Source organism: Prionailurus bengalensis, chromosome B1 (assembly GCF_016509475.1).
Source record: "Prionailurus bengalensis isolate Pbe53 chromosome B1, Fcat_Pben_1.1_paternal_pri, whole genome shotgun sequence".
NCBI classification, from domain to species: Eukaryota; Metazoa; Chordata; class Mammalia; order Carnivora; family Felidae; genus Prionailurus; species Prionailurus bengalensis.
In genome coordinates this window covers 44,887,641-44,904,947 of record NC_057344.1, presented here as the reverse complement: position 1 = coordinate 44,904,947, position 17,307 = coordinate 44,887,641, and the positions used below count along the sequence as shown (strand labels likewise).

Below are 17,307 nucleotides of genomic sequence, written 5' to 3'. Positions count from 1 at the left end.
AGCTTACTAACCTCTTACTGCAAGAACCTGTATTCTAAGTGGCCTCTAGATGGCGAGATTGGCTAACCTGTGGGCAAGCACCGGGGTTCCCAGCTCAGCAAATTTCCTGGGAGGGGCCCCTCACCCTTAGTCTCACCCCTTCAGAGAGCAGGAGTGGAGGCCAAAGAGCACGATTTTTCCAAGTGATGTGACTGACTCTTGCGGCGCCGCTAGGTTCTTCCAGATGCCTCATTTCTTTGCTACCTGGGCTAGTGGCCTGACGGTGGCCGTGGAGCACTTTGGGAGAGGGGAACTGGTCTAACTAAGCTTAATAAAGAACTCTCTGGATTGTGCCTAGAGATTGAGAGCAATGAAAGAGGCGAGCCAGGGCCTGATCAAATGCAGATAAGGAAAGGGAAACCACGGTAAGTCTGTCCAGCGTACCCAGCGGAAAGAAAATTGAACAAAATTGTGACTTTGGTTTTGTTACACGTGACAGGCAGCAGGTAGAACACTCCCAGATTTTCATCAGATCAGTGATAGCATCCCCAGCAAGTTTCCCGGGTCCCCACAGCATGCTGTTCGGGGCTGACCCGCCACTCAGCCTAGCATTCTCTGTGCCACCAGCTGCCAGGGCCGGTGTCTGCCTCAGAAGGTTTGGATGCTCAAAGGCTCCCAATTAGCCCGCAAAGCTTTGTCCTGGAAAACTTCCTCCTAGTTTCCAGCTACTGCATCTCTATTACTCGAATCATACTCTGCTCCCCACACCTCACTTTCTAAACATTCCAGGCACATCGAGTGCTCTCCCCTATATTCTCTCATTTTGCCCTCACAGAAGTTGGTAGGATAATTTAGGCTACATGGTGGTGTCCCTTTGTGGACAGAGTGCTGAGTCCCAGAGAAGGTTCTGCACTCCTTTTTTTTTTTTTTTTAAATGTTTATTTATTTTGGGAGAGACATTGGGGAGGGTCAGAGAAGAGAGACAGACTCCCAAGCAAGTTCCACACCATCAGCGCAGAGCCCGACACGGGGCTCAAACTCGTGAACTGTGAGCTCATGACCTGAGCAGAAGTCAGACACTTAACCGACTGAGCCACCCAGGTGCCCTGCACGCTCTTCTGAGGGTAGAGTGGGTCAGTGGCAGAGCAAGAAATAAACTCCGGGCTCTTGATTTCCAGTCCAGAGCAGGCTTATAATGATTGGTAAGCGGCATATTCTTAGATCTATAGGTTTCAGTTAAGAGAAGCGTATTCCCGTTAAAGAACTGTATGCTTTTAGTCTATTGCAGTTGTGCAAAACTGACACATCTTTAATGCAGAACAAACTCTGAAACCACAAACAGGATGAGCAGGGAGGAGAGAATTAAACCCAGCCTGAGTGGAACCCAGCCTCTCCCTTCTGTCATCCTGTTTCCCTAACACACATCCCCCCCCCAACCCCCCCAGATTCAAACTATCCCATGGGCCGCGAGGCCCAGATCGGGTCATGCAGAGCAGTGCCCTTTTCCCCTTTGAGCCAGACTGGCAGGAAATTGTGTTCCCCACGGCTACATGGGGGAATGAGGTCAAATGGGACATTCTTAAAACCCAAGGCACTTCTTTCCTTCTGAAAAGCAGTGGCCCCGTGCTTCCCACCAAAGCTCTGCACAGGAAGGACTCGCCCACCAATTCCTGAAGGGCTGTGATAAGGGTGGATGTCGTCAGTGGTGCAATTGGAACTGATTTGCTGTGGGAACTGTGACCGTCTTTACCATGAAATCAGTCGAATTGCTATTACATCAGCCTCATGACTAAGGGCAAAAGAATCCAAACCGTCCACCAAGAAGTTGTACTAATCTGCCCTCTCCCTGCAAGAAGCCTATAGGTAAAAAAGAAAAGGGCTTCCTTTTCCAGCCAGTTTGCATCAATGGGCATCCACCGTGGCCGTGGCCGTGTGCTGTTGAGGGGCTATACACAAGGTAGGGGGCCCTTGAACTTCACCTCCTCTCCTTTAATCACTTCAAGGGTGCAAGAGACCTCAGAGCTAACACTCTTTGCCTGGTAAAGTCCAGCACAGATGAACATTTAAAATGGAATATGCTAGGGACTAAGGGGAGGGGGCTTTGGGTACCTTTCTTGTATTTCAAATAGGTTTTCTGAGCTCACAAAGGAGCAGAAGCCACTCCTTGGGTGCTTGAGTGCCTTCCTAAGCTGCACTCTGGGGGCTCCGTGCGCCCCCTGCCAGGACCTCCCCCCCACTCCGCCCCACCCCGCCCAGGCGCCCCAGCTCAGCACCGCCCTGAGGCTCTCAGAGTCCGCAGCAAAGCTTGACCCAGCTGCCAATCTCCACAATAAAATCAATGTGTGACCTTACTCGCCAGCTGTACCGAAGAAACTAGCACAAACCAGGGCCAACTTTGAAGCCAAGAAGGGAAGATGAGAAGTTGGGAGAGAGAGAAAGAGGGGGGAAAACTTGGCTGGACTTGAAAGGTGTCTTGTCTGTCTGTTCCCCATTAGGCGCAATCCTTTTGCAATCTGCCGCCTCGACATAATTCTCTTGACCAGAAACTCTCCAGAGAGATAGTGTCAGAAGGAAAAACAAACAGAATAGCATCTCTGACAGCAAAGTCACTTAAAAACCTATTTGGGGGAGGGAGGGGAGAGAAGAGATGTCAGCACGTAGGGGAGGGCGCTCCACAGCAGGCCACGTGTGCAGACACAGCTTACCCTGGGAAGGGACGAGGACAGGAAGGGGAGCCCAGGCGAGGACAACCCCAGGAAGGGAAACTCCAAGTCCTCTGCCTTACGAGCCCCTCTCATCAGAGATGCACTTTGTCTGGCTTTCTCACCTGTGCCCTCAACACCAGAATCCACAGTGCTGGGCTTTTTATGGCCCCGTGATGCACCGAGAGAGATTCAGAAGGACTGTCTTCGGGGGGTGGGGGGAAAGAGGTCCCAACCTCTCCTGCCTCACTTTCCCATTGCTGACCGCCACCTGCAGCAGAAGGCTGAGAACCCAGCTCTCCCCGTAAGCCAGCAGTCAACTCCCCCCGCAGCAAAGACCCTTCTCTCCAAGGCCCTTTGACTTGACTTTGAGCTCAGCCACCTAGTGGCCTAGTGTTGGGGAAGGCAGGCCCCACCCTTCGCCGGCAGAAACCCAGAGGGTAAGGAGTGGGGGTACAGGGGCAGGAGAGGGCACAATTCGGGGCTCAAGTTTCTGGGGCAGGCGTCCTGTTATAGGAGAAAACTTTGTTTAAAGGGAAGAAAAACTAATCAGAAAAAAGAAGCAAGAGCTTTTCCCTGCCTTTCAGACTTGTTTATTACTAGGATATCTGATTTCAGCAGAGGAAGCCGGCACTGAAGCAAGGTTTTTATTGGCCGTGAGCAAGAGGAATTCAGGGTTTGCCTCTGATTTGGCTTCCCCAGAACAAGCAGCGCTGAAGAGTGTTCACTCGCTGCTTTCATGGAGCAGCTTGGTGCTTCGGGGGGCCCCCAGAACTCCCGCTTTCTGCAGCATCGACTAAAATCCCCTTTGGAGAATGAGGGCGGAGCAAGGGGCCCAGCATGGAAGGTGGCCTCGTAAACATTTCAGAGAGGAGAGCAAAATCTTAACTTTTAGTTAAGAAGTTCTGAGAGTGGCTCCAGGGGGGCACGAGTGAGGCTGTGCTCACTGCCCCCTGCCCCGGTGGGGGGGGGGGGGTGGGGGGAACCGGAGGAGGGAAGGTCTGGTTTGGATGAAAGCGCGGTGTCTCTAGCTGACAGGGCCAGGCAGGCTGCAGTCGGAGGGCCTGATGGTTTCAATGTGTGGGGAAGATAAAGCCAGGATCTGCAGAGGCAGCCTCCGCCAACAGCTTTCCTCAGCTGGGGCGGCTGGCCCCCGGGGAAGAGATTACCAGCTGGGCCTCAGGCTGGAGGGGCTGCCGCTGATCCCCCAGGGCTCCCCACAGACACCTCCATGGACCAGACAGCCCAGCCGGCTTGGTCTCACCCTAGTCGGGCACAGCTTTCCTGCCTCCTGCTGGCTTCCGAAGAGGGGCGTCTCCTCCACCGGAGAAAGAGGGCGGGTGTCCCTCCATTTGGTGGGGGGGGGGCCCTCTGGGTGAGCCCAGCCCTCTCCCTGTCTCCCCTTTTTTCCTTCTTTGTATCCTGTCTCTACTCACCTTGGCCTCTGATCCCTTTCATCACCCTTCCCCCACAAACTGCCTGCAGGTGAGGGCAAGAACCTCAAAGCCAAGGTCTCTCAGGGTCCCTGCTTTGCTTTCCTACTTGACCTTGCTGCTGACGGTGTGAGGACTTTGGGGCCTGCAGGGACTGTAAAGGTCCAGGTTTGGGATGCATGTGAGAGCCACCTTCTTCCTCTGCCTGGGCCTGGGTCTGTGTGCCTGGTCACGGGCCTTCTCCCAGACTGTGCGTCTCGGCCGTGGTGTAGGCTGTCCACAGTATGGCTCTGTTCACCTGTGAGGCCCGGGCCAATCTGGCAGCCACTGTGCCCCCGAGAGTCCTGAGCTGACGCCCAAGCCTGGGGCGGTGGCGGGGTGGGGGAGGGGGCGGGCGGCGACGGAGGAACAGGGCTCTCACTGTGTCTACTTCAAGGAGCCCAGGCATCAAAAGGACATTATGCATTTGATTTGGGAACATGCTCACGGGGAGAAGAGCTGCAGAAGTGAAATGAGAAGGCCCACGCTAGGGGTGGGGAGCAGCTATTGCCCACAGGCACACACACATGCACACGTGTGTACCCATGCGCACGCGCACGCACGCACAGATCCAAAATGCTTGCTCCAAGACTCTGGCACCAGTCTGTCTGGGTTTGACTCCCACATCTGTTCCTCACCAGTCAAATTCCCTTCGGCCAAAGACTTAACCTCCTTGGTGACTCAGTTTCCTCATCTGTAAATAGCGGTGATATTAAACTTTTTTGAGAGAGAGAGAGAGCACTTAAGGTGGGGAGGGGGGGGGGAGGCCTCGATCTCATGACTGTGAGATGATGACCTGAACCAAAATCAAGAGTTGGCCACTTACCCAGGTCCCCAAGGTGATAGGAAGAATGACTGCCTCCTGGTGTTGTTGTGAAGTTTAAATGTGATTAAGGCATCAACGCGATCTTAGGGTCGTCAGTTCAAGCCCCACGTTGGGTGTAGAGACTAGTTAAACATAAAAAAATCAAGGACGCGTATTTTTTAATGCGATCCAGCATGTAAAATGCTGTATACAGAACCTGGCACAAAGTAAAATCTCAGTAGACATTAGTGTCCCTGTGCTGGACCCAGCCCGCTTGGGCTTTGCGGTCTGCCTGAATCTCCATGGAAAACCGGGGTGGAGTCCTGATGGACGCAGCAGATAAGGGCTGTCGGGAAAACTGTTGCCTTCCTTCATAAATGAAACATGATCCTCTAAGGCTGAGGAGGAAGGGAGACCGTCCAAGAGGCAACTAACTCCTGAGCGCCCGCAACCAGCTGCCCTCATGGGCATCTCACTGAGTACATAAGGAAGCTGGACACAGGGAGGTTAAGAGGCCCCACTTCCCCTTAACAGGCTGCCCGATCCAGACACCCAAGCCTTCGCTTCCCTTCCCCATAGCTTTAAACCAAAGACCCAGCTAGGGACTGGGGCAGAAAAACAGCCAAATCAGCCCCGAGTGAAACCAAAACTAGATACTCTGGCTCACACACCCGGGGCACTGAGACTCCAGTGACACACCCAAACTCCCTGAGCGCAGTCCCCAGGAGGGAGGCCCAGGGAGGGGGCTCCTCCTTCGATGTGTCTCCCAACCTCCCCCTCCATGGCCACAGGCCTGCCAGGGCCCCAAGGCAGCCTGACAGGTCTTAGGGAATAGAGCCTCATCTGCACGGAAGTCTGACCTTGACCGTCCAGGGGGGTGGGGTGGGGGAGAGGTTTAAGGTGCACAAAGTGGACAGGAAAGGAAAGGAAAGGAGGAAGAAATGACAGAGAGAGGGAAAGAAGCAGAGGGAGATAAGAGAGACAAAGGCCAAAGGGCCAGCCCAGAAATCCCCCATGGCCAGCAAGGCATCAAGAGGACAGCTGCTTCAGGGAATTGGGGTCCCATGCAGATTACAAGCCCAGCCTGCCAGGCTGCAGCTCAGCCGTAGATGTGTGTTAATGAGGCTCCCCGCGACTGGAGGGGCTTCCCACACACTCCAAGTGGGCCAGAGGGACCTGCGGGGACAGGCCATGGTGCTGGGAGAGGGTGACGGTGACCCAGAGAACCAGGTTTGAAAATCTATGGAGAGCCACCAGCCTGAAGGCAGCTCCATCCGGTGGAGAGCTGTTGGGGGCGCTCCTGAAAGCTGAACCTGCAAAGCCACCCTCAGCCAGAGGAACGACCTCCCCCCCCCCATCCCGGGGGACTAAAAAGCTCCCTCAGTGGCTTCATCAACAAAGAGCATAGAACTAAAAGCAAACCCGGGTGAAAGCCGCCTCCGGGGAGCTGGTTTGGGAGGGGACTGTTCCTTTTCATTACAAGTGCTTCCATGAGATTTCATATTTTAACCATCTGTGCGCATTACTTTGATAAAAATAATTTTTATAAATAGCGGTGAGGGCTGGAAGCAAGCTTAACTCTAGACAAAGTCTGAGGTTTGCCTCAACCTTGGGCCCCCTGCCACATGCCTTGCAAAGGGAGAGCCCAGTCCTCAGCCTCACCAGCCCCAGCTGGCCCTGTCCCCCTGCATGGGGGACCCAAAATACCCCAGGCTTATCTGGATCTCTCCTCCCACCAGGAATAGCACATGCCAGCTTTCTCCACCAAGTAGCTTTTTGCGCCTCTTCAGTCTTCTTCAGTGCTGCGTGGGCTGAGAGGGACGCGGATGTGTGAGCCTGGGCCCTGGGTTGAGGAGGCCCTCACCCACCATGAGTTGGGGGGGGGGGATTGGGAGACCCCGACTTCCCTCCCCGACCAGCTGCTCCACTGAGGGACTCTGTCATAGCACAGAAAGGAGTGAGGCCAAATGAGCCCTCTCCAGCCCCAACACGCAGCTGCCCTCACACGCACGCGTGCCCACACACGCATGTCACTTAACCGCCGTTAAGTTGGTTAAGAGCAGTTCCAACATCCTCATCTCTGAGACAATATAGTAGCCCCATAGGGGGGGCGACACTGAGGATTAAATGAAATACAGTTGACCTTTGCATAACATGGCGGTTGGGGGCACTGACCGTCCTGCACAGTCGAAAATCTGAATACAACTTTGGATTCCCCAAACACCTAGCTACTAATAGCCTACAGTTGACCAGGTACCTTACTGGTAATATAAGCAGTCAATGAACACATGCTGTGCATGCTATACGTGCTATAGACTGTATTCTTACAATAAAGTATGCTAGAAGAAACAAAAGTTATTAAGAAAATCATAAGAAAGAGAAATACATTTACAGTACTGTACTGTAAAAAAAATTCACAGGGGCGTCTGAGTGGCCCAGTCGGTCAAGCCTCTGACTTCGGCTCAGGTCATGATTTCATGGTTCGTGGGACCGAGCCCTGCATCGGGTTCTGCTCTCACAGTGCAGATCCTGCTTGGGATTCTCTCTCTCCCTCTCTCTCTCTGCCCCTCCCCTGTTCTCTCTCTCTCTCAAAATAAATAAATAAACTGGGGCGCCTGGGTGGCTCAGCCGGTTGGGCATCCGACTTCGGCTCAGGTCACCATCTCGTGGTTTGTGAGTTCAAGCCCCGCGTTGGGCTCTGTGCTGACAGCTCAGATTCTGTATCTCCATCCCTCCCTAACTTATGCTCTGTCTCTCTCTTTCAAAAATAAATAAACACAAAAAAAAATTTTTTAATAAACAAATAAGCTTAAAAAAAAAAACACTTAACGAAAAGAAACAAAAAACAAAAACCAGAACCCACCCAGAAGTGTACCTACACAGTTCAAATCCACGTTGTTCAAGGATCAGCTGTGGCACACACGATGTGCTCAGCACCTTAGTGCCTCAGTAAATGTCACTCTTGTTCTCCTCTATGCTTGTTTTCCTACAACCTTGAAGCCTCACGTCCACACACCTTCGGAAAAATGCTGGCCCCATGCCACCTTCTCTCTCCCCTGCACGGCCACCTCCGCCCATCCCACCCCTACCCACACACACTCACACACTCTCCTTCTGGCCAGTGTTGCTTGCCTGCCTTCTGGCACCTGAATAGTCTGACCCCCACAGGGCTCAGGAAGAGGGGCGTCAGCCTGTGTCTGGCTTCATCCTCTCCACTGCCTCTGGGGGAGAAAAGGCATTGGGTGGAGCAGGTCCTCCAAGGGGGCCTAGAAGAAATGGGTCACAGACCCCAAGGAGCCATGAACCCGTAGCTCCTGATGGGCTGGGCTGCCTCAGTCCACCAGAAAAAGCCCTCCCCCTCTGTGACCTGAGAAGGCTGTGAATCAAGAGGCTTCCTGAATCCTGATGCATCTGTGAGACCAGAGCTCTGAGGAGCCTGGAGCCTTCAGACGTGCCTCAGGGCTGGCCAGGGAGAGGAAGGAGGGAGGAGAGCCCTCGCCCCTCCATCACCGGCCCCCCATCACTCCCTCTAGCAACATGGGTCTGTCCTCTAGGGCACCAAGCTTTTTCCTGCCCGGGGTTAGGGAAGCTCCTGGCCTCCCTCTTTGCCTGGCTGATGCCTGTTTATTCTTCCAGGTCACCTTAGCCACTTCCTCAGAGAGGCCTTTCCTGGCCCCCAGTGGAAACTAAGGGCTCTCTGTCCCTCCATTATTCTATCTAGCGGCCCCCTTCCTTTCAAAGCCCATCACAATTCCTGATTATAGAGCCATTTGTGCCCTTATTTATTCAATCACAGCCTCTCCTACTAGACTATCAACTCCATAAGGGCAGCAAGCACAACTTTTTTTTTTTTTTAAACCATTGTATCCCCAGCACCCAACACAGTGATGGGCCAAACTCTTGATTTTCTCCCCAGACTTTATCCTTCCTGATTCTTCTCCAGCTGAGTAAATGGTGGCTCCATTCTTCTCACAGCTCAACCCGAACGCCTAGGAGGTCAATCTTTTTCTTTTCTTTTAATTGAAGTGTAGTTGACGCACCATGTTATGTTACTCTCGGGTATGCACCACAGTGATCTGACGGTTTCACACATTACACGGGGCTCACCATGCTAAGTGTGGTCACCATCTGCTAGGGGGCATTCCTGACAAATTTTCTCACACCCCACTTCCAGCGTGTCAGGGAATCTGGCTGGACTCGCTTTCCCCACATCCAGGATCCAACCTCTTTCTGCCTCCTTCACCGCCCACTTGGCCCAACGTGCCACAGCGTCTCCACCGGACAGGCCTCCTAACTGGTCCCCTGCTTCCCTGATTTGTCATCCTCCATGTGCCAGACAGACAGGAGATTTAAAAGTCTAATTCGGGGGCACCTGGGTAGCTCGGTCAGTTAAGCATCTGACTTTTTCAGCTCAAGTCACGATCGCATGCTTTGTGGGATCGAGCCCCGCGTCAGGCCCTGCACTGACAGCAGGGACCCTGCTTGGGATTCTCCCTCTCCCTCTCCCTCTGCCCCTCCCCAACACCACACGCTCTCTCTGCCTCAAAATAAATCAATAAACCAATAAATAAACAAACATTAAAAAAATAAAAGTCTGGGGCGCCTGGGTGGCTTAGTCGGTTAAGCGGCCGACTTCGGCTCAGGTCACGATTTCGTGGTCCGTGAGTTTGAGCCCCGCGTTGGGCTGTGTGCTGACCGCTCAGAGCCTGGAGCCTGTTTCAGATTCTGTGTCTCCCTCTCTCTCTGACCCTTCCCCGTTCATGCTCTGTCTCTCTCTGTCTCAAAAATAAACGTTAAAAAAATAAATAAATAAAAGTCTAATTCAGATGAGGTAACTCTCTTTTTCGAACTTTCTAGGCTTTTCTTCTCATTCAGAATAGAATTCAAAGTCTTTCCCAGGGTCTTCAATACCATGGGTGAGGGGGACATGAGCTCAAAGGGCACTGTGACCACACCTCTTATTTCTCTTCCTCTGGCTTAGGCTGCTTCAAACACACTGGTCCCCAACTCTTCCGTGACTGAGCACGGGGAGTGCCCTCCCACCTTGCTGCCACTTGCTGTTCCCTGTGCATGGAACGCTCTGTCCCCCCAAATCCACGCAACCTGTCCCCCCGTTCCTTCTGAACTCTGCTCAGAGGTCACCTTGTCAGAGGGGTCTTCCTCATCATTCCTGATTTCCTTATGCTGCCTCATCTGACCCCCATCTATTAGGTTACACCTATTTGCTTGTTATTTACGTGTTATCTGTCCCCTCTGCTATGACGTTAGTGTCACCAGGCCACAGACTTTCTTTGGGTTTGCTGCTGTATCTTCAGTGCCAGAAACAGTATCTGGCATACAGTGGCCACTCCATACGCGTTGCTTAAATAAATGACTAAGACTTCTGTCACGCTTTGTTGAACGAATGAAATAAATGTCTCTTCTATCTGTTGGGCACGAAAACAGGCTGGAAATCCTAGAAATCAAAGAATTCCCTCTGCTGGGCCCTCCATTCTAATGGAAGAGTCAAATATGTAAACGGTGAACTGTAAGAGAGGACAGAACTGAGTAGGTACCGTTTAGAAATGCAATTCAACTGAATAAATGTGTTCAATGACTCATGAACCGGGCAGCGCCCCATCCAGCAAGCGGACGGGGGCTCCTCAAAGCTGCACAAAATTGAAGGGGCTTATCGGCAAAACGGAGCGGGAAAAAGGAAGTTTCTAGCGAAGCCTGGAGGTCTCCTTCCTTTGGGAAAAAGCTGGGGTCTTTCACACAGGTTACCTCGCTAGCGCTGACAAGGTTATGCCAGACTGACTGGTCAAAGGTCAGATTCCTGAGAGGCCTGAAACAGAAATCAGGCTGGGTATTAAGTCTTGGTTTGCTGATGTGGGGCTTAGCACAAGTGACTCCATCGTGCCTCTGGTGTTTCTTTTTCAACACAACCAGTTAGGAAAACAGCAGGAGGCCCAAGGGAAGGAGGATAGCTAACATTTACTGAGCACTTGGGGGTGCCAGGCTGGGTGTTCTCCGACATCCATCGACTCTCCGGTCGCAGAAACAGTGCAAACCCCACAGGGTGAGGGCTCAGTCTCCCCACTTCAGATGTCAGTTGGGAGTCTTGGGCCACCCATACTTCCGACTGACTGGCTGTAAATCGGAGCTTCCCATGACCTCTTGTTCAGTTTCGGTAACTTGCTGGGATGGCTCACAGCACCCGGGGAGACACTTTAATTACCTTTGCTGGCTTATTTTTAAGGATGCAACTCGGGAACAGCCAAATGGAAGAGATGCATAGGACAAGGTACGGGGAGAGGAGGCGAAGTTCCCTTGCCCTCCCCAGGTGTGTGGCCCTGCCAGCACCTTGCTGTGTTCACCAACCTGGAAGCATGAATCTCACTGCTGGCGTTTTTTTTTTTTTTAAGTTTATGTATTTATTTTGAGACAGAGAGAGAGTGCCAGTGGGAAAAGGATGGAGGGAGAGAAAGAGAGAGAGAGAGAATCCCAAGCAGGCTCTGCGCCACCAGCACAGAGCCTGATGTGGGGCTTGAACTCATGAACCGTGAGATCATGACCTGAGCTGAGGTCAGACCCCTTAACTGACTGAGCCACCCAGGCGCCCCTCATTGTTGGAGTCTTTATAGACCTCAATCTCCAGCACCCCTACCTACCCCTTTCCCAGAGGCAGAGGCCGGTGGCACTGAAATTTCCAACCCTCCAACCACTAGTTCTCTCGGGAGACAGCCTTCTCTCAGGAGGCTACCTCAGATTCCCACCCTCAGTCAGCATTAGCAGAAATTCAGGTGTGATCCAAGAGGCTCCTTATGAATAAGGAAAGACACTCCTATCCCTGAGGAAATGCCAAGGGTATGAGGGGTTCTGGGTCAGAAGCCAGGACGAAGTATATTTTTGGATTATACCACATGGCATCATTTATACACAACTGACATCATCATTACAATGATGAGGGGGACACTATTGTTTATCTCCCATTTCACAGATGGGAAAACTGAGGCCTAGGTAAATTAAGTGATTTGCCCAAAGTCTCATGAGCCATAAAACAGAGAGCCAGGATTTGAATCCAGCTGCAGAGCCCATGCTCTTAGCCACTGTTCTCAAAATGCAGGAGCCAGTCCATCATCTGAGAGAAGGCGAGTAGATTTTACTTTAAAGGGTGAGTCCAATCTGAATAGAGACAGAGATCATGACCACTTCCTGCAGGAGTACCGAAATCATACACAGATCCCTAACGTGTGGTAACATCTGATCACCAATGGGTAGCCCTTGCAGGCCCAAGTATCTATCTGGGTGGCTTCTCCCAAGTCTTATCCATTCCTTCTGGTTGGGGCACGAGCATTTCCGTCTCACAAATACTCGGTGTGAATGTTCCATCAGGACAGGCAGCTCAGCCCAGTCCCCAGAGGAAGGTACAGGACAGGGAAGAGGGACAGAGAGCCCAGAGGACTGCCTGGCACAGCCCTCCTGGGAGGGAGGTGGGAGAATGGGGGTGTCACGGGCTCTGTGCCTTCATTGCGTCTGTCTAAGCTGGTGGAACCCTGGAGAAAAGTGACATATCGACCCAATTATGGGCCATTATCTCATGTACTGTCCTCCTGGGTCTGTGTTGGGATCCTGCCGCTGAAAGGCCACAAGGCACAGAGGGAGTTATAAAACCTAAGAATTCAAAGGTGAACATCCAGGAGGGGGTCCCCACACAATAGAGGTGAGGACAGAGTAGCACATGGAGCTGGGAACCCTAGCTCCTGCCGGCTCAGAGTCTACACGTGTTACGGTCTTTATTCACCTCTAACTCTCTTCTAGCTGAGCAGGGAGACTGCTTTGGACAGTCTCTGCCTTCCCTGAGTCTGTTAGAATAGGAGTCCTGGGTCCACTACCAGCTATGGTGTGGGAGTGGACATCTACAGAGGTTCAGCTCTGAAAGGGCCAGGGAATCAAAATGAGAAAACCTCTTGATGATAAATTTCATATTAAAAAAAAAAAAGAAAACAATTGAAAAAAAATGAGAAAGCCTCACAGGAAGTAAAATGTGGGGGGAACTGTTGAGAGCCCTTCTCCTCTCCAGAAATTATACACCATGGTGGTTTAAAATTTGGACTCTGGAGCCCAGAGTGCCTGGGTTCAAACCCTATTTCTATCACTTACTCGCTTGTATCCTTTGGACTATTAAGGTGCCTCTTCACACCTCAGTTCTCTGCTAAAACATCCTCACCGTGTTGGGAGGCCTAAAGGAGCTAATTCTTGTAAAATGTAGTCAACAAGCAGGGCACCTGGGTGGCTCAGTCAGTTAAGTGTCTGACTGCGGCTCAGGTCACGATCTCACAGCTTGTGAGTTCGAGCCCCACATTGGGCTCTGTGCTGACAGCTCAGAGACTGGAGCCTACTTTGGATTCTGTGTCCCCCCTCTCTCTCTCTGCCCTCCCCTGCTCACACTTTGTTTCTGTCTCTCTCTCAAAAAAAATAAATAAACATTAAAAAAATTTTTTTTTAATGTAGTCAACAAGTGCCTGGCACATAATAAGCACTCAGGAGATGTTAGGTGTCCTTCTGTGCAGGTCCCCCTGTGGTGGCTCTGGTCTACTCCAGTCTCTGATGGAGGGGACACTGACCGTCACCCCATCTTCCACTCACTGCTGCTCCAAATGGAGGGGCTGGTCTCCCGTGGGGTGACCCATGTCAAGAGGCCCCAGCTACCCCTTGACAAGGAGGACTGGATCAGCATCGAAGCTGGGGGCACAGAGAGGTTGGCTAGCAGCTAGAACCTAGCAAAGGCAAACTTCTTTTGAGAGCGACAGAGCAGATGTGAGCCCCAGACCCTTAGGGAATAATTATGGTTTAGTAGAGTCAGGTGGGTTACACGTCTCCCCTAAATGGGACTAAAACTTTTGGTAAGCTCCCTCTCTCTCTTGCTTCGGTAGGATCAATTCAGCCTCCTCTCTATTATCATGGTATCTTATCCCTATCCCATTAAAGAGTTCATCACACCATCCGGGTGTATTGAATTGGCCAAACTCCCTAGCCAGACTTCTGGAGATTGGGACTAAGTGTGAGTTCTCCTTCTGTCCCAAACAAACTTTGAAACAAAAAGATTTTCATGTAGGCCACTCATTCATCCCACCCTGCACCTCTGAGAACAGCTAAACCAGGAAGCATCCTGTGGGAAAAGCTTTGAGCGGTTCAGAGGAAAGAGCACCTGAAAAGCAGTCAGAGGGTAACTTCCCAGGCCTGGCCGTTTACTGCTTGTGACTCAGTTTCCTCATCCACACTTGTAAATGGGAAAGTAGACTCCTGCCCCCATTCACCTCCTCTGGGCGGGTATGGAAGTCAAACGTGATGCCAAGCAGGACAGGACAGCATTTTATAAATGCCCCCGTGAGGCACCTCGGTCCCACCTGTGGGGAAGCTCTGCCTTATTAAATGTCACGTGGCCTAAATGTCACTCTCTGTACAGCCTCAGAGAGTTCATGTCACAGAGCAACTCCCGTCCAGACTTCTGACTGTCTTCGTTTAGCAAAAGGAATTGACAAAAGAAGCCGTGTGACCCAGGCCAGAGCCCTCTCCTCCTCCTCTCTGAGAAGTTTTCCTTGCCTGGGAGCAGGAGAGTTGAATGGCAGACCGTGCCTGTGGCCGTGGCTCTATCTCGACCCTTCCAAAGGAATGCGGTCTCAGCCTGCCTGCCGCCCCGCAGAGGGCTCCTGCTGGGGAGTCGGTGCCCCTTCTCTCTTACTCCATTTGCAATCACTATTTATTTATCTTTGGAAGTTGAAGGAACCAGAGCCTGCGGCCTGGAGAGACTGGTGGAGCCAGAGAGGGAAAGTGAAGAAGCCAGTGTCTGGGCCCAGTGTCTGCCACTGGGGGCCAGGAAGAGAAGGCGCTTCCCCGCAAAGAGAGGTGGGAGACTGGATGAAAGGCCACAGTGCTGGAAAAGGTGCCACACACACCAACAAGGCCAAGAGACAGAAGGAAGGCGGCAGATGGCGACCTTCTTAGGTGACACAGTAAAAGATGAAGAACAGGACTCCTGCCCATGGATCCCCCAACCCAGGCAGCCTGCTCCTCAGCAGCAAAGGGTCTATTAAGTGGCAGGTACGGCCACTTTGTGGAGAAACTGAGGGAGCAGACACACTGGACCACACTTCCCTTTTCCCTCCGATCCCAGCCCCATTCCCAGCTTGCATTACAGCGCATCTAAGACCCTCGGTCAAACTTTCATTTCCATCCCCAGTTGTCAAGGTCAGACACTACCCAAAGCCCCCAGCCCTCTGCCTATGGAAACTGAGTGCCCCTTTCTCACTCACTCATTCAAATGCCACAGCTGACATTCATAAACTAGGGGGCAGGCAGAGCCCCATTCTGACCCCAGAGACTAGAGATACTCCAGGATATTAGAGGCTGTGTTCAAAGTCAAATAAAGCTGTCTAGAATGAGGCTCTCCTGACTCACAGTGCAGTGCTCTTTCCACACCCTGGTAGGTTCCCTGCTTTTTCTCTTCCCATTTCCCTCATTCCCACTGCCTCCCAAACACACACGCGTGCCCCCACCCCACACGCACACGCGCACACACATAAGAGGCCAGATCTAGCCTGTTGCCTTGGCCTTTGACCCCTCCTTGGCTGAGTGACAAGCACCCCCCGCTGGGTGAGGTCACCGGCGTCAGAGGAGGGTCTGAGACTCCTAGGTCTGTGGGAGGGAGAGCCGGCTTCCAGACTAGCCCATCAGGTCAGGAGCCAAGCGAAGCTGAGTCTCAGCGACCCCAGGACGGTGAACGAAGTTCAATCACAATCCCAAACAGGCAGCACCAGGTATCTCCGGCCAAACCCGCAGGGCAATGAAAGACCCAGAACACGGGGGCGCGAGCTGGATGAGCTTGAGCCAGGGAGGGTTTTGTGGAAAGTGATGGTGGTTGACTCTGAGGTCCGAGACGGGGTGTGGAGAGGAAGAGTCCCGGCCCGGAGAAGAGGGGCAGGAGGGAAAAAGTCTAGGTTCAGGGCGGGCTCGCGGGACAAACGGGGCCTCAGGCCGCCCGGCCCGCTCTCGCTCCCAGGAGGGCAGCGGCCTGGCTGCGTGTCGGGAGGCGCTAGGGCCTCGCGGACGGGCGAGCCGGCGAGGGGAGGGCGCCCTCCGCGGAGGGCGGGCGGGGGCCGGCGGCGGCGGGAGCGGCGCCGCGCAGGAGCTGCCTCCATCCATGGCACGGAGAGGCAGCGGCGGCGGCGGCAGCAGGAGCCCGGCGCGATCCGCTAGGTCCCGGCCCGGCAAGAAGGGAGCAGGCGTCGCGGAGCGGTCCGGCCTCAGCCGGCCCGGGAGCACGGCGCAGAGCCTCGGGCCGCGCCGCCGGGGGCCGCCTGCCCCGCGCTGACAGCCGCGCCCGCGTCCTCCCCGCCGGGGCGCTCGCCGGACATGCCCCCGGGGCGCGGCGGCGGGGACCCCGGGGCTTGCCTCCGCCCAGGGCCCCCCGCCCCGCCCTCGGACGCCCCGGGCCCCCGCTGAGCACGCCTCCCGCAAGCCCGGGTCCCTGTGGCCGGCGCGCAGACGGGCCCCAGCGCTGTGGGTCCCCGCGGGGCGATGGGCTGATGGGCGCCGCGGGACGCAGGATGCGGGGGGCGCCAGCGCGCCTGCTGCTGCCACTGCTGCCGTGGCTACTGCTCCTGGCGCCCGAGACCCGGGGCGCGCCCGGCTGCCCCGTGCCCATCCGCAGCTGCAAATGCTCGGGGGAGCGGCCCAAGGGGCTAAGCGGCGGCGCCCCCAACCCGGCGCGCAGGAGGGTGGTGTGCGGCGGCGGGGACCTCCCGGAGCCTCCGGAGCCCGGCCTTCTGCCTAACGGCACCGTTACCCTGTGAGTACCCTACTCGGCCGGCCCGAGCCCCGACGAGGGCGAGAAGGAAGACAGGACGGGAGGGGCGGGAAGAGGGGGACGGGACGTTGCCGCCGCTTCAGAGACTTTAGGACAGGCCTGCGTCCAGGCGCCGTGAAGGGAGGCTTGGAGCAGTACGGGAAGGATTAGGGCTCCGGGGTGTGGAAGGAGGAGGGGACTTCGGGGGCGGCTGCGCCCCAGAGAGAGGGACCGCGGGCGCCCACTCACCTGCACAGGTGAGGGGAATGCGCCCTGGCGGGATGCCCACGCCCCTCGACTTTCCAGTCTGGGCTAGTGTTGCAGACTTCGGGGACCTGAGGTGGGTGGGCTGGGGGAAGGCTCAGGAAAGATCGACCCGCGGCCCAAAGGGTGGCTGTGGTCGTCACCTCGGAGGACGCGTCCTCGGCCGGGCTGGAGGAATCTCCCGGGCTCACCCCGCGGGCCTGGCTCCTCCAGTGGGGGGCGCCCCACCCGCCCCACGAACCTGCCAGCCCCGCTTCC

General features: G+C 54.3%; 1 protein-coding gene across 4 annotated transcripts in view; it reads left to right on the top strand.

Moving 5' to 3' along the window:
* The first annotated feature begins 16,098 nt into the window (after positions 1 to 16,098).
* The window catches only part of ADGRA2 (adhesion G protein-coupled receptor A2), a 35,315-nt gene continuing 34,106 nt past the window's right edge, over positions 16,099 to 17,307 (top strand). The window contains exon 1 of one of the 4 annotated variants that reach the window (XM_043564290.1): positions 16,099 to 16,788. In XM_043564290.1, coding sequence (XP_043420225.1) covers positions 16,526 to 16,788 — 263 coding nt within the window. In that variant the 5' untranslated portion in view covers positions 16,099 to 16,525. The remainder of the gene's footprint in view (positions 16,789 to 17,307) is intronic. The other 3 variants (XM_043564286.1, XM_043564282.1, XM_043564281.1) reach the window with 3 other exon arrangements.